Here is a 15,602-nt window from a genome sequence, read left to right as displayed (position 1 = left end):
TTTAAATTGTTAAACAATTTAAAATTCTATAAGGCTGCAATCTGATACACACTTACATGGGAGTGAACCACATTGAACTAACTTCTGAATAGACATGAACAGGATTGCACTGTAATTTTTATTGTGCATCACCCTGAGTACTTTATTATATGGAAACTGTAAATATTGGGTTGGATCTAGGATCTGCCTTTCGTGAGAAGAAGGGCTCCACTTGCAGAAGATCCCTCTGCCCAATTTTGGGGGATCTCCTATTCCTCTGAAACCACAATTCACCCCATTCAGCATGGTCTCCTGACTCTGTGTAGCGTTTTTAGGGGGCTGGAGAGGCTGTCATGGGAAGGAAGGGGTGGGAAGATCCACTTCCATCAGTGCAGTCAATGAATCCAGCATAAATCTGGATCCAACCCTTAAAAAAACAAAACACCAACATCACAGACCTCAGTTTTAATAATGCAAGTATTATGTTTATGTTTTAAATTATTTTATTTTACTGGTTTTAATTTTTGTGAACCGCCCAGAGAGCTTCAGCTATTGGGCGGTATAGAAATGAAATAAATAAATAAATTTTGATGTTTATGTTTTAGGGCAAATTTCTTAGGCTGCAGTTCTCTACACACACCTGAGAATAAGGCCAGCTGAACACAGTGCGGCTCCTGAGCAGACATGTATAGGATTGTACTAGGGATGTGCGAACTCACCCCTGTCCGGGTTCTCCGGACACCCGCCCAGCCCTTGCCCCTGCTCGCCAGTCCCCGGACTGCACTCAAGCCCCTACCACGCTTGGTGAGCAGCCCACACTCACCCCAGCAGTCTCATCAAGCTCTGCAGTCGCCATTTTTTGAAAAAATAAAATCGCGATCGCAAAAATGCACATGCTTTTATATGTGTGAAAATGCACATTTCTGTGAATGTGCATATTCTCATGTGCAAAATATGCATTTTTTGTGAAGGCTCACATTTGTGTCCGTGCAAAAATGCACAGTTCTTTAAAAATGTGCATTTTCACGCAGATGTGAATATGCGCATTCGCAAAAATGCACATTTTCATGTGTGCGCAGATATGTGCATTTTTGCAATTGCCATTTTATTTCTCAAAAAATGACGACCACAAAGCTTGATGAGGCCACCGGGGTGAGTGCAGGCCATTCGCTGAGTGCGGGTAGGAGGCGGGCAGGGGCTCGGCGAGCGGGGCTAAGGGTGTGGGCAGGGGCGGTTCTGCTGGATTCCTGGACTGAATCGGGCACCCGCGCCATCCCTAGATTGTGCTGTAAACCTGGTTGTTAGCTGCTTTGAATATAAGCAATAGAAAAGCGCGCACGCTGTCTCTCTCAAAATAAATAAATAGACTCATCTGCTTCTGACTCACCAAATGGATAAGAACGCAAGATCTTTCACCAGGTTATTTTGAACAAAGGACCACTCTCTTTTATAAGCCTGAATACTGAACTCCTGAAAAATGTTTATTCTGCTAGCAGTCTCAGCATGCTTTCCTTCTACAAAGAGAAAGAACATACAGAAGCCCTTCCAGTGACAAGAAAAATAAAAGTTTTATCCCTGATGAAAATAACTGATGAAAATAAATAGCTGATGAAAATAAACCAATGCTGCTGAGAACAGATAAAGCAGAAAATCATTCTGAATTAATTGTAACAGGAAACTGCCAGGTTGCCACGAAAATTCCCAGCCTATAAAGCCCCAAGAGAATCCCTACTGACTCAGTGAGAGTCAATTTTTCCACTCTAATGAGAACAACATTCACAGAACTACTTTCTTATGAACCGAGGCTGTTTATTTTAGTCATTCTGAGTAAAGTTAAGTATCCAGTGAAAGGAAAAAATAAGGCTGCAATCCTATACCTACTTACCCAGGAGTAAGTCCCAACAAACTCAACAGGCCTTACTTCTGCATAGCTATGTATACCAACTATCTGCAACCAGATGCCCTCCAGATGCTTTGAACTACAACCCCCATCAAACCCAGTAAGCAAGTGCAATGGCCAGGGATGAACTGAAGGGCACCAGGTTGGGGAAGGCAGAGGTACAGGATTGTGTTGCAATAAATGACATAAAATTACATCTAAAAAGGTCCAATTTCAAGTTTTTAATATTTACACCCACCACTGAAATGTGATAACACTTGATTTATTCATTTATTACGGTTCTATACTGCCCAAAAGCCAAAGCTCTAAGTGCTATTGTTGGGATTTGCTTCCCAAATGCAGGGATTTAGTCTAGTGCAGTTATGACACCAATTACAACAAACAAAGATTGTAAATTAAGAACCAGATTATGTACGTGAATTCCCTTTCCACTGACACGCCCTATCATATACAGTTTCTCCCTTACCTGCACTGATCATGGTTTTGTGCTACCCACCCGCCAATGCAAACCACGGTTAAAGCCAGGGATGGCATCCTCATCCAGCACCCCCAGGAACCTGACAAGGCCAAAGCACCCCAGGACAGCCTGTTTTAGCCTCCTGTGCCCCTGGCTTGGGTTTACTTGGCAGCAGGGAATGGGTCTGAGAAGCTGCCCACTAGGGATGGATGAAAGGCCCTTACCTGTCCTTGAAGCTTGCTTCGCGGTGGGGGGGAGGCGCTTCACTTCTCCCCCCGAAGTTCATGCGAGGGGGGGGAGGTGCCCCGTCTCGGCCAGCCGAAATTCAGGCCAGGCGGGAGGCACCCCATCCCTCGCCGGCGAAATTCAGGCCGGGTAGAAGCGCCCCGTCTACCCGGCCACGAAAAAAAAACAAAACCCACCCCCGTGATAGGCTACGTTAATTGTTACGTAGCCTATCACGGCTAGATTTCCAAAGTGAGCAGTGATAGGCTACGTTAATCGTCACGTAGCCTATCACGGGTGACTTTGGGGGGAAAAAAAAGCGCGTACGCAAATGGCGGCCCCCATAGGGAGCCGCCATTTCCGTTCCTTATTTGATCCCTGTAGTCTACGTAAAGATTTACATAGACTACGGCGAAAATAAGGGCAATGCAAATAGCGTTGCCCTTATTTTCACCGTAGTCTACGTAAATCTTTACGTAGACTACATTGACCAAATAATGAACGCAAATGGCGGCTCCCTATGGGTGCCGCCATTTGCGTACGCGCTCTTTTTTTTTTTCTTCAAAGTCACCCGTGATAGGCTACGTGACGATTAACGTAGTCTATCACGGCTGACTTTGGAGATCTAGCCGTGATAGGCTACATTAATCGTTACGTAGCCTATCACGGGGTTGTTGGGTTTTTTTTACTGCCCTTGTAATGGTGGCGGTGGCAGTCGGTCGAAGGACTGGCTGCTGCCCCCGCCCCTGACGAAGACCTGACGAACCGCCGCCGGGACCCGCCGCCGGGAGGGACATTCGTGAAAGGTAAGTCCCATCCCGGGGGGGTGGCGGAGAATTTCACCGCCGATTTCGGGGGGCCGAATGCGTTGGCATTCGGCCTCACTGAGATTCATGGAGAAATTCTCAGAAATTCTCCGCCATCCCTACCGCCCACTGTGTTAAATTTCTCATAATGCCTTGGAGTGCCTGTCATAGCATTGCTCCAGTGGCTCATCTTTACAGTGTAACATTTCATTCATTTTAATTTCATGTATTTTATTTCTATACCGTCCCATAGCTGAAGCTCTCTGAGCAGTTCACACAAATTAAAAACCATAAAATATAACACCATTCACATACTGACATAGAACAAATAGCACACACAACAACAACATATATCTAAAACAATTTAAAACAATCAGCCGGAGACAATCGAGAGACACATCTGCCAAATGTCTGAGAGAAGAGGGCAGTTTTAACCTGGTGCTGAAAAGATGACGATGTTGGCACCAGGCGGACCTTAGACGCAGAGCATAGCATATAGCTAGGTTCATGCCGGGAGATGCGTTCCGTCAGGTACTGCGGTCCCAAACCGTGCAGGGCTTCATAGGTCAAACCCAGCACTTTGAATTGAGCTTGGAAGCATATAGACAGCCAGTGCAAGCGGGCCAGAATCGGTCTTATATGTTCAGACCTTCTGGTCCCCGTTATCAATCTGGCTGCCACATTTTGCACAAGCTGCAGATTCTGAACCATCTTCAAAAGCAGCCCCACGTAGAGCACATTGCAGTAATCTAACTTGGAGGTTACCAGAGCATAGACAACTGAAGCCAGGTTAACCCTGTCCAGATAGGGGCGTAGCTGGGACACCAACCGAAGTTGGTAGAAGGTACTCCATGCCACTGAGGCTACCTGAGCCTCAGGTGACAAAGATGGCTCCAGGAGGACCCCCAAGCTATGAACCTGCTCCTTTGGGGGAGTGCAAGGTTGAAAGGTTGAAGATACTGTTTTGCAGCCCTGTAATGCTATAATTTTTATAGCTGTAGGGCATTTGAAGATTCCAGATTCCAACCATATGAACATTTTGCTGTGTATGTTGCTGCTGGAGTTTTATTTTTTTCCTGGCTGCACCACAGGGAATGGAGGAGTAATTTGCACACTTCCATCTTAATGACAGATTTAACAAAATTAAACTTTTTACTGCAACTATTTTCATATTAACTTCAAGTGCATAAACCTCAAATACACAAATACTTTTCAAGCACCAGAATAATAGGCTGCCTTAAAAATAAAATGCTCAATATCAGGCATTTGGTCAAATATTTACTAAGGGAGAAAGCCAGCTACTGGAAACAGTTTACCAATGCCGTGGCTGAATTCTGGAAGTGGCATTTTGCCTGAAGCTTATTACTAAAGTATGGAAAAATACAATGATCTGTCTCATTTTCACAAGAAATATGGCCCACCATCTCCTGAATTATAAATTCCATCACGCCGTTCCCCCCCCCCCCGTTTAATTATTTTCTTTGAAATCTCTTATTCTCAGTGGAGGTGTGGTACTCATTTAGACGTTTAGCCAATTGCATAGATTAATGTAAAAAGAACCTTGACTAAAATGGGCACGCTGTAGCCTTGAAAAGACACTTTGGTTAAAATATTTTGTTGAAAAACAAAGAGAACAATTGGCAGGGGAAGAGCTGTGCAAATCAGAAGGCCACATCTAACACAGCATTATCTCTGAGAGAAGGAGCACTCCTGTTCTCCCAGCATGCAAAGACTCTCATCAGCCCTGCGACTGTTTGAACTGGATCTCAGATTGCAAATTGGCTTTAAGGAATTTCAAGATTTCATTCTTGCTTTTTGCACCAGAGCTTGCCAGAAGAACAACAAAAAAAAATGCTTCAAGGTCCAGTTGAATAGTGTACAAGTTTTGTGCCCCCTCATGCAACCCCTCACCACCACACTTGAAAGGATTCTGTCCACCACAGATTCCAAGAGCATGACCAAGATACTTCTTGCATCTTAAACGGCAGTTTCTACTGAAATCAGTGGAATTTCTCAGGCCCTGGATCAAAAGCAAAAAACTTCAGTGAAACTTCCCTTATGCAAAGGACTGTCAAAGTAAACAAACTCTGAAGAACCATGAGAAGTATGTGCTTCTTTTGAGCTTACATTTCAGGGCATTTTTTAACAGTAACGAGAGCATAAAATTCAGATGTGAACTAAAGTTTAAATATGGTGGAACTGATATTTGGAATATGGTGGAACAACCCTTTGTGGTCTTTAGAACTGAGGCAAGGTACACCATGGTCAATGCTGAAAAGAGATTGTGTGTGTGTGTGTGTGTGTGTGCGCGCGCGCGTGCGCGCGGAGTTAACATGGGAAAGGAAGGAGTGGGGACAAATGCACAAGCCCACAGGGCATTCCCAATTTCTTAAATATATTTAAGAGATAGAGAAATATATAGGGCCAGGGAGACCCAGGTTCAAATCCCTACTCTGCCATGAATCTCACTAGAAGGCCACTTTTCAACCTAACCTACGTCACAGGGTTGTTGTCAGGTTAAAGTGGGGGAAACCATGCATTTCACCCTGAACTCCTTGGATGAAGGATAAGATTAAGTTGTAATAAATTAATAGAGATCCTTTGTTTAAAAGATTTGTCATTTATTCTAACCTTTGTGCAAGATTAGGCAAGGAGATGAATAAAAGACAAAGATAGCTGCACTGGCCAAAGAATAAAAAATCTAGGGAGGGGTAATCTAAAATCTGCAGCTAGGCAATCCCTTTATTAGCACCAACGAAACTGCCACAAAAGATTTGCAAACTTTTGAGTTCTCTTGAACTCTTCATCAGGCAAAGTGGTATAAGAGGCAGGGGGATTCAGGATTCCAGGATTTTAAAGTTTCTTTAGGATCACAGCAGCAATCATGTGCCTGTGGTTGCATAAGGGGCCTTCAAGAAATCAAAGCAAAGGCTGCATCGTAGAATTCACCATTTACTTAACCATTTGACTAGTTTTGCTCTTTGTGAAAACAAAAAACAGCATTGCGGAATGCTACCCGACGCTGCATTATTCAGGCTAAGAAAAGATAACAAAAACACATGTCTAAAACACCCTCTTCTGCAGCATTACTTCCAGAAATTCAGCTGCTGTGGACTATCAATATCATAAATAAATTACAACGCACACCTAAGTAACACCCAAGAAACAGAAATATTAAGAGGCCATTTCTTTCCGACTGTTTGCACTTGATTATTTCATTATTATTATTTTTTCATGCAGTTGCCCAAATATAGGCAAATAGGAAGCTGCCATATACTGAGTCAGGCCAATACTGTCGACACCGACTGGCAGTGACTCTCCGGAGTTTCAGTAAGGAATTTTTCCAGCCCTACTTGGAGAACATAGAAACATAGGGTTGGAAGGGCCCTACAAGACCATCAAGTCCAACCCCCTGCTCAATTCAGGAAGCCTGATTCCCAGGCGGACTCCCATCCAAGTACAAACCAGGGCTGACCCTGCTTAGCTTCCGAGATCAGACGAGGTCAAGCACATCCAGTCCCACACCCGGGACCTTCTGCAGGTAAGCCATGTGCTCTACCACTGTGCTATGGCCCTTCCCTGAAGCCACCATCATGTTTTAAAACTGATCATGGCAAAGCTCTCACCAAGATAGAACTAGCTGCACATAGTCACTAAATGCAGCAAGCAGCTAGTTTGGATGGAGGAGGAAGTATGGGCCTCACTCCACCCTCGCCTGCGGCCAAATCCATTAGTCTCAGATGCTCCTCAACCACAGCTGTCTTTTGCTCCCTGGGCTGGTAATTGAGGGGTCATCTGGCACAACTTAGGGGGCTGGGTTTGGCCCAAAGTCAGCCAATGGATGACCTCTCTGCCAAATTAAAGCAATCTGGAGAACCAAAAGGTACCCCCTCACAACCCAGAAAACCTTCCTGCTTTTTTTAATTATTCCCACATTAAGCGGGGGAAGCTACATTTATGGATGTGGGAGTAATTAAAAAGTCAGGAAGGTTTTTGGGTTGTGAGGGAAGTCCACCCACGTGACAATTCGATCCAACCCTTAGGGTGTAAGTATAATGGAGCAGGTCTATCACTCCTTCTTTGCTTAAGTTACTTGTAAAGTAAAACGTACATGGCTGGTACTCTATTAATTCACAGTCTTGATTGTGAAGATACAACTAGGGGAGTTCCAGAGTTGAAAGTTCTTTGCAGAACATTTGCCCTACAAAGCTGCCACCCACCCACCACCGGGCAAGCTGACAAAGATTCCATAAAACTACTACATACCCACTCACCACTGCCTGCCTGTATGGTCCTACCAGCAATGATCACACTTGCCCCACTGCTGTTGGAAGCTATTTTTTGTTTAATACTTTCTATCCAGAAAACACCAAAGTGAAAGCAGGAAGCACTGCTCCCTTCCCTGCCTTCACTCCAATTTGGCTTCATGGAAATGTCACAGAGCAACATGATAAAGCTAAATCAGAATAAGGGCAGGAGAATGGAGCAATGCTTCCAGCCCTCATTCTGGCAATTTCTGGGTTGGACATGAATACTGGCAGTGGCAAGAGGGACAAACACTTTGGTGCCACCATCTCCCCCGCCCCCCCAATACCACACTACACACAAACACTTCGCACCCTGTAAACAGGGTAGTGAAGTTGGGGGGATTTCAGCTCAATCCTAGTTATTTCTGACTACAACACAGAGGTAGATTATTCAAGGAGCTGACTATAGCATCTTATCACAGCTATTCAGAACCTGTGTTGCTGGCATTAACCACCTCCTTTTACAGAGAAAATTCTCATTGAAAAATTGGCATATTCTGTATCAATTCTCACAAATTGTCTTAGAAGAATATAACATTCCAAGGTATGTGGTGGCAATGATGCCCCCCTGGTTTGTATTTGGCTAACTGGCAACTGGATTCTTCAACTGGATTTTGATCAGCTTAGAGAGAAACCAGACGATGTGATATTAAACACATCTATCTTCACATTTATCCAGAAGGATTTTTTTAAAAAAACAACAACGAACAAACAATCCAGATAATGTTGGCAGGGGGTGGGCTAATAATTATTGGAATTATAGCAGGTCATTTGGGGAAGGAGAATAGCTCAATGGTAGAGCACATGCTTTGTATGCAGAAGGTCCCTACCATCTCCAGGTAGGGCTGGAAAAATTCTTGCCTGCCAGTGTCAACAATACTGGACTAGATCTTACTCAGTGTAAGGCAGTTTCCTATGTTCCAGGCAGAGGTGGAACTTAACCTTTTCCTTCCCTGCCATGGTCCTGAGGAAAATCTCTCCTTTGAAGGCACTTTTTGCACTGAGAAGAATTTTCCCCTTGGTGTCAACAGAGGACTTCCCCCACCCTACCTTCTAAGAAATACCAGCTTCAGAGGTTTCAACTATGCTTCCTGTTCCTTTTCCAACTTCCTAAATATATTTATGTGGAAGTCAAGAATTATGGGGAGTTAGATTATACAAGAAGAGAGCTACCCAGAATTGTATACAAACTCAAGAAATACACATACAAGGAAAATCCTTCTAAAACTTCACTTCTGTTTTGGTTCACATTTCTAGCTACCTACCCTGTTATTTCAGGATGAATGAAATCACTAGGAAGGTATAGGCTATCACATACACAAGCAGCATGTTAGCTAACTGTTATTTCCTTCAAATGCATGAATGTTCTTTACATCAGAAGCTCCATGTTTGGCAAGGCATCAGTGTTTTTAAGGAGCTTTAATGAGAAGCTATAAGGGTTTAAGTAATATGTCATACTGTCCCCACCCTTCCTAAAAAATAAATTGGTGGTTTCAGCAACAGCGTGTTGGACTTGAACCTGGTCCAAATCTCCTCTCAACCATCTCACCATACGGCACTAGGCAGTTCACCCTCACTCAACTTGGCCTCGCAGGCTTGTTGTGAAGACAAAATAGCATAATCCCACGCATGCTGCTTTGACTTGTAGGAAAGGTAAGATACAAATACAATCAATTCAATCAAACATCCATTTGAGGAGGAGCCATACCTCAGTGGTAGAGTACATGCTTTGCAGGAAAGAAGCCCTAAATTCAATCCCAAGCATCTTCAGTTAAAAGTTAAGGGGTGATGGGACAAGGTAGGAAGCAAAGGGAAAGACCCCTCCTTGCCCAAGACCCTTGGACAGCTGCTGCTGCCAGTCAGAACAGACAACACTGAGCTAGGTGAACAATTAGCCTGCCCTAGTACAAAGTAGCTTCCTAAATTACTCAAAATCAGAAGCAGAATGCTTTAGGTACCATCCAGACGTTATTGTCTGTCAGGTTAAGACTACAGGAGGAAATGAAATCTCGTTTCAGTCTGCTTTTGATAAGAATTTACCAAAATTTGCACAGTTCCTCATATTTAGGACAAAAAGAACTTGAGATTAAAAAGATTCAAATGAGGTAGACACTGAAATGGATAGATTCATCCATTCACGCCCAAGCCCTTAAGTGCCTAGCTAAGAGTTGTAGAACCTTTTTCTGTCTAAGCATGGATAGGATTGCACCCTAAGGCTGCAATTCTTAACACATATCAACCACCAAAGAACATAAGAACCGTGCTGGATCAGACCAAGGGTCTATCTAGTTCAGCATTCTGTTCACACAGTAGCCATCAACTGTTGAACGGGAACCCACAAGCAGGACATGAGTGAGTCAGCACCCCACCCATGTTCCCCAGCAACTGGTGCCTCTGATACTGGAGGTAGCACATATCCATCAGGATGAGAAGCCGTTGACAGCCTTCTCCTCCAAAAATTTGTCTAACCCCCTTTTAAAGCCATCCAAATTGGTGACCATCACTACATCTTGTGGTAGAGAGTTCCATAGTTTAACTATGCACTGAAGGACTTCCTTTTATCGTCTTGAGTCTTCCACCAATCAGCTTCATGGGATGACCTGCGATTTGCTTCTTGAGCAAGTATGCACAGGCCCTAACTATAAACGATTTGAGATTGTAAATTCCTACAGGGCAGGGCGCTGTCTTTGGATTGATATTCCGTACATGTATGGTTCAATATAAATAGTGCAGCAACTCAGCAAGATATTTATACACTTGGCCTAACAGGAATGGGTTAGAAGGCGACAAGTACTTAGACTGAAGCACAGAGCAGAAGAAGCGAGTTTTATGAAATGCCACCAACACTGGGCATTTCCCTCCTGCACACACTCGCACATCGCCAAGAGGCTTGAATCAGGTTGAAGGATTTCTTTATTTATTTTAACCGAACTACGTGTGTTAATTGGCGCACCTACGATGTTTGCGTCATCAGCAACAACTGCACTGTTAAAAACGTGATTGTCGCTTTCGGAAAGTAAATTGCCTTCTGACCTCACGGTTTACAATTCTCCCCCCATGCCCCCACCCCACCCCACCCCACCCCATCACTGTAGGTACCGTACAGAAACCTGAAACTCTCCATACTCCTCTCTGCATCTGATGAAGTGAGTTCATCAAATAGTGAGTTCATCAAATAGCGCAGCAACTCAGCAAGATATTTATACACTTGGGCTAACAGGAACGGGTTAGAAGGCGACAAGTACTTCTTATGGCAGCATAAACGTGCTCGTCTTTAAAGGGGCCACAAGACCCGTCGTCGTTTTGGCTTGCAATAGCCCTAACACGACTGCCACCGCTCTGGAAATTATTACTGATAGGATCGCCTGTCTCTACCCATTGTCTCCACGGCTTTCTGTCCCAGGACAAGGCGAGCGGGGGGAGCGAACGCCGAGAAAACTTTTCCTGCTACCAGCAGGGGAGCCCTGCCGCTGGATCCATTCAAACAAAAGAACAGCCTCCCGCCCGCACCTCGGCCGCCCCACACGCCGCCGCCCGCTCCCCACCCCCTTACTCACTCCTGAGCGCCCCGATGAGGGAGCTGCCGTCCTTAATGAGCTCCTTAATGAACTTGTTGGTCCTTTCCAGCTCCACCTCGTGACATTTCAGTCTCTCCCTGAAATCCGGACTATCCAAATAGGAATCGCTGAACTCCAGCGTCGGCAGCCCCATCGCAGCGTCGGCTGCAGCACGAGCAGCCCCCACTGCCAGCCCGGGGGCGGGGGGGGGGAGAGAGAAAGGAGCAGAAGTGGGGCGGAGAGCGAGAAAGCGAGCCGCGATTCAGCGGACGCCCCGACCGATCCGAAATCCGTGCGTGCGTGCGCGCATGCAGAGCGGCGCGGCGCTTCCGAAACTTGCTGTCAGCTGTTTACATGGTCGAGCCAGGAGGGCATCGCTGCGTCCCGGCCGTCGTCGTCGCCGCCTTCTTCCGGCAGCTCTGGGTTGCTTCGTCTCTTTCCTCCTCCCGCCAGCTCCGCGCTCGCTTTGAGCCTTTCCTAGCCCGGCCAAGAAAACTCTCCTCCCAGCCCAGGTCAACAGGCAGACACGCTGGAGGAGGGGTAGGGAGAGAGTCAGAGAGAGAAAAGGGCAGTTCTGATTCTCCTGCTCCGGCCCAATCAGTATGCTTCGCTTCTTCCCAGGCTTTGCCCCCTGCACACACACACACACACACACACCCCAACTTTTCCACCTTGCCGCGCCCCCTTCCCCCTCCTCCAGGCTCGAAAAGGACCACCCACCCATCCAAAGTTAGAGACACCCCGCCCCCCCCAAAAATGCATGTTGTGTTTCAGATTTTTCGTGATGTTCGTAGCCTATGAGCTCCAAAGCCTGCATTTAAAAAAAAAAAAAAGTCACACATTTAATTGTGCCCATAACAGGGATTTCCAAACTTTTGGCCTATTTAAGCCTAGCCATGTTAAGAGAGAGAAATGGCTTGAGCTTTCTACAAGCGGCAACTTCTTCCCTCTCCCTTTTAAACGTTATTTTACCATGTGCTCCTAGTATTGTTTTAAAGTGCTGGGTGCGCAGCAAATGATTGATCCAAGTAATTCCTATACAACAACCAGAGAAGCAGTGGTTTATGGTCGGACTGATTTCACGAGGGACTGACGACTCATAGCTTGTGGTTGTAACCCCTGTGCAGGCAGACATGACCAGGGAGAGCTTTTTTTTCCACATGGAAATGCAGTGGTGGCTGGAAAGTTTTATCTGAACTTCTGTTTGTCATGAAGTTGTTAAAGGCACAGGAGCCCTGCCTAGTTTGCCCCACCTATTACCCCTAAACAGATTCACAGCACTAAATCCCAGCAGGCTTGGACAGAGGGAGATGAGAAGCAGTGCAGTTTCATCAGCTCTGTTGAAAAACCAGCTTCATTGGGCTCCTCTTCCTGAACTGTTTCCATTGCAGGTGATCGTGATAAGAACTCTGATTCAACTTGAAGAAGAAGGAAGGAAACAGGCTCGTTTTCCTCTTCTTCACCCCTCTCCATCCCTTTTCCATCATGACTTAGTCATGTAAGCCTGAAGGCAGGACTGTCTCATTTTATTGACTGTACTCTGGGAGTTGCTTTGGCTGAAGAGTGGGATAAAAAATGCTTTAATTAAGCATTAATTAAATGAATTAAGCATTAATTAATTTAATTAATTAAGCATTAATGAATTAAACATTAATTAAAATCAAAAATTGACCATGCGGAGTCAGGAGGTGTTTGCTCGAGCAGCGCTGTGGTGGGCCGATATTTTCTTTTTGTTTACTGGTGAGACTATGCTTAAGATTTCAGCTAAATACTGCAGTGCTATAATCAGTTACCTAGGAATGAGCTCCATGAAATTCAGTGGGAATTTCTTCCAAGTAAATGTGCATAGGGTTGCACTGTAAGCGTTGGTTAGCACGAATATGCAAGAAAGGCATATCTCACACATACCAGCAGATGCACGAGCTCACCTTGATGCTACCATGGCCATTTTCTAATGGTCAGTTAACACTTCATCCCAGTGTTTATGGACTCCACCAGTTTTGTGGCTCAGGAAGCCTCCTTGGTGATGGTGCAGATTGGTCCCAAAAGGTGAGGACAAGCTAATAGGAAGGAACATAGTGAAGTGCCTCATGCCATAACAGACCATTGGTCCTTCCAACCCAGTATTATCTTTTCTGACTGGCAGTAGCTCTCCAGTGGGGTGGCCAGACACAAGAGAGGACAGGGTGCCTGCACCTTTAATCATTGTACAGAGGAGGGAATTTCAGCAGGTGTAGCTTGTTGTGCAAAGTACAGCTTCTGGAATTCCCCCTTCTGCACAACTATTGTAGTTGTGCATGGGAAGGGCAATAGCTCAGTGGCAGAGCACATACTTTGCATTCGGAAGGTCCCAGGTTCAATCCCTGGCATCTCCAGGTAGGGCTAGAAAAAAACCTGCCTGAAACCCTGGAGAGCTGCTGCCAATCAGTGTGACAATACTGGTCTAGATCGACCAAGGGTCCGACTTGGTATAAAGCAGCTTCCTGTGTTCCTATGGTTAAAGGTGTCAGAGCACTTGTCATCTCTTCCATCTCCCCACCCTCACATTCTCTGGGGTCTCAGAGATCTTCTCTGTTGCCTATTATCTGTCTGCAAGTGCAATGGATGGGCCCTTGCTGAACCCTTTGATTCCCACAAGCAGGGGTGTCATTATAGAGTGCCTCACCTGGGCATGGGCACCTGATCTTTTTGAGTTGTGCCCTGGATCTTTTGAGCTGTCCTAATGGCCATTTTTTTAAAAAACATTTTCCCATTGACTTGCATTGGAAAACAAAAACGGCCATAACTTTTTTTAAATTTGGAGGCTTGGTTACACCCATGGAACTGATTGAATCTGCCAAATTTCAGGCAGTTAGGTCCAGTGGCTTTTGTGCTAGCCACAGGTAAAATTTGCTTTTTCCAAGAAAATGTGTCAAAGCAAAGAGCTATAATTTCTTTGTGCTTCCAAATATGTGCATGGAATTTGGGGGACTTGGAAGCTCCCATAGAGATGGCTGAGTCTGCCAAAGTTCAGACAGTTACGTCTAGTGGCTTACATGCTAGCCACAGGTAAAATTGCTTTTTCCAAGAAAATCTGTCGAAGTACAGAGCTATAATTTTTGTGTACTTCCACATAAATTCATGGAATTTGGGGACCTGGTAGGCCCTTTGGAGCTGACTGAACCTACCAAATTTCAGACAGTTAGGTCCAGTGGCTTTTTCACTAGGCATGCATAAAGTTTCCTTTTCTCAAAAGTCTAAAACAAAAAGTAAAAACTGTCAAGTCACCTAGGGGATTAGAGATCCTCATCAGAAGGTTTTTAAGGTGACCATTAGGAGGTCACTATCCCTAATCTCTGGTGTAGGGGGGTTTTTTTGAGGTGCAAAAAACCTCTCCCCCCCCCTACTTTTCTGCTCTTACATGCCCACTGTTGGGAGCTTGCCTGAAATGAAATTTTGAAGGGCGAGAAGGAAGGGAAGAAAGAGCTCGATATGAAATACTGGTATTTCACACAGCATCTGATTTTACTGCCCCAAACTGGAACCTTTGACTTCTGCAGAAGTTTAGTAGCTTCAGTACAGCAAAGGATCCAATCACCCTCCACAAACTTCTTTCTCCCCCTCCACTTTAATTTCTCCTAAAGAGCTGTAGGACTCAAATAATCCCAAAGGGAGGGTTAGGACTATGTGGCATCATGATCAAGAAACTGCTGGGGCTTTTAAATAGCTTCTACAGTTTTAAAAATGCTAGAAAAGGCCCTCAGCCACCTCACCTCATAAAGTTCATTTAAATACGTGCAATCCTTGCAAACCCTGCACAGCCTCCTAAATTCCTCTGAAGTACTACCTCTCTGAAAGGAGCCACTTGGCTTAGGCAATTCTCTCTACCCCCCCACCCCCGTGCACATTTCCAATCATCATTCTTCTTTTCTTCTTCCCTCCCCTATCCTGTTCTTTCTTTCTTTCTTTCTTTCTTTCTTTCTTTCTTTCTTCCACCCAGAGCATGTCTTGGGGAATTCTTAAAGAGAATTCTCTTCCATGGGCAAGAGAAGTTCTGAACTGTATTTGATTTTATACTAGCAAACAAGAGGGTTGGTTTTTCTCCTTCTCCTCCCTCAAGCCTTTGAGAAGAGTGGGTTCACATGGTTGCAGAGAAACAAATCTGGGGCTATTTTGTTTGCCAGTTGCCATTATCCAGCAATAGGAAGGGCTGTAGCTCAGTGGTAGAGCACATGCTTGGCATGCAGAATGTATCAGGTTCAATCCCCAGCATCTCCAGGTAGGGCTAGGAAAGAATCCTGCCTGAAACCCTGGAGAGCTGTTGCTGCCAGTCAGTGTCAACAATTTTGGGCCAGATGGACCCAGGGTCTGACTCAGTACAAGGCAGCTTCC

At 45.1% G+C, this 15,602-nt stretch overlaps 1 protein-coding gene across 1 annotated transcript in view; it reads right to left on the bottom strand.

Annotated features, from left to right (window-relative positions):
* ARHGAP42 (Rho GTPase activating protein 42) overlaps window positions 1–11,910 on the bottom strand; it is a 253,118-nt gene extending 241,208 nt beyond the window's left edge. Inside the window, exon 1 of the mRNA XM_084842649.1 lies at window positions 11,232–11,910. Within this exon, the coding sequence (XP_084698775.1) occupies window positions 11,232–11,385 (154 nt within the window). The 5' untranslated portion in view covers window positions 11,386–11,910. The remainder of the gene's footprint in view (window positions 1–11,231) is intronic.
* Between the last annotated feature and the right edge of the window lie 3,692 nt (window positions 11,911–15,602).

The sequence above is a fragment of the Heloderma suspectum genome, chromosome 3, assembly GCF_057233095.1.
Source record: "Heloderma suspectum isolate Gila_16-S chromosome 3, 16-S_ref, whole genome shotgun sequence".
In the NCBI taxonomy this organism is placed as follows: Eukaryota; Metazoa; Chordata; class Lepidosauria; order Squamata; family Helodermatidae; genus Heloderma; species Heloderma suspectum.
This window is presented reverse-complemented; position numbering and strand designations above follow the sequence as displayed.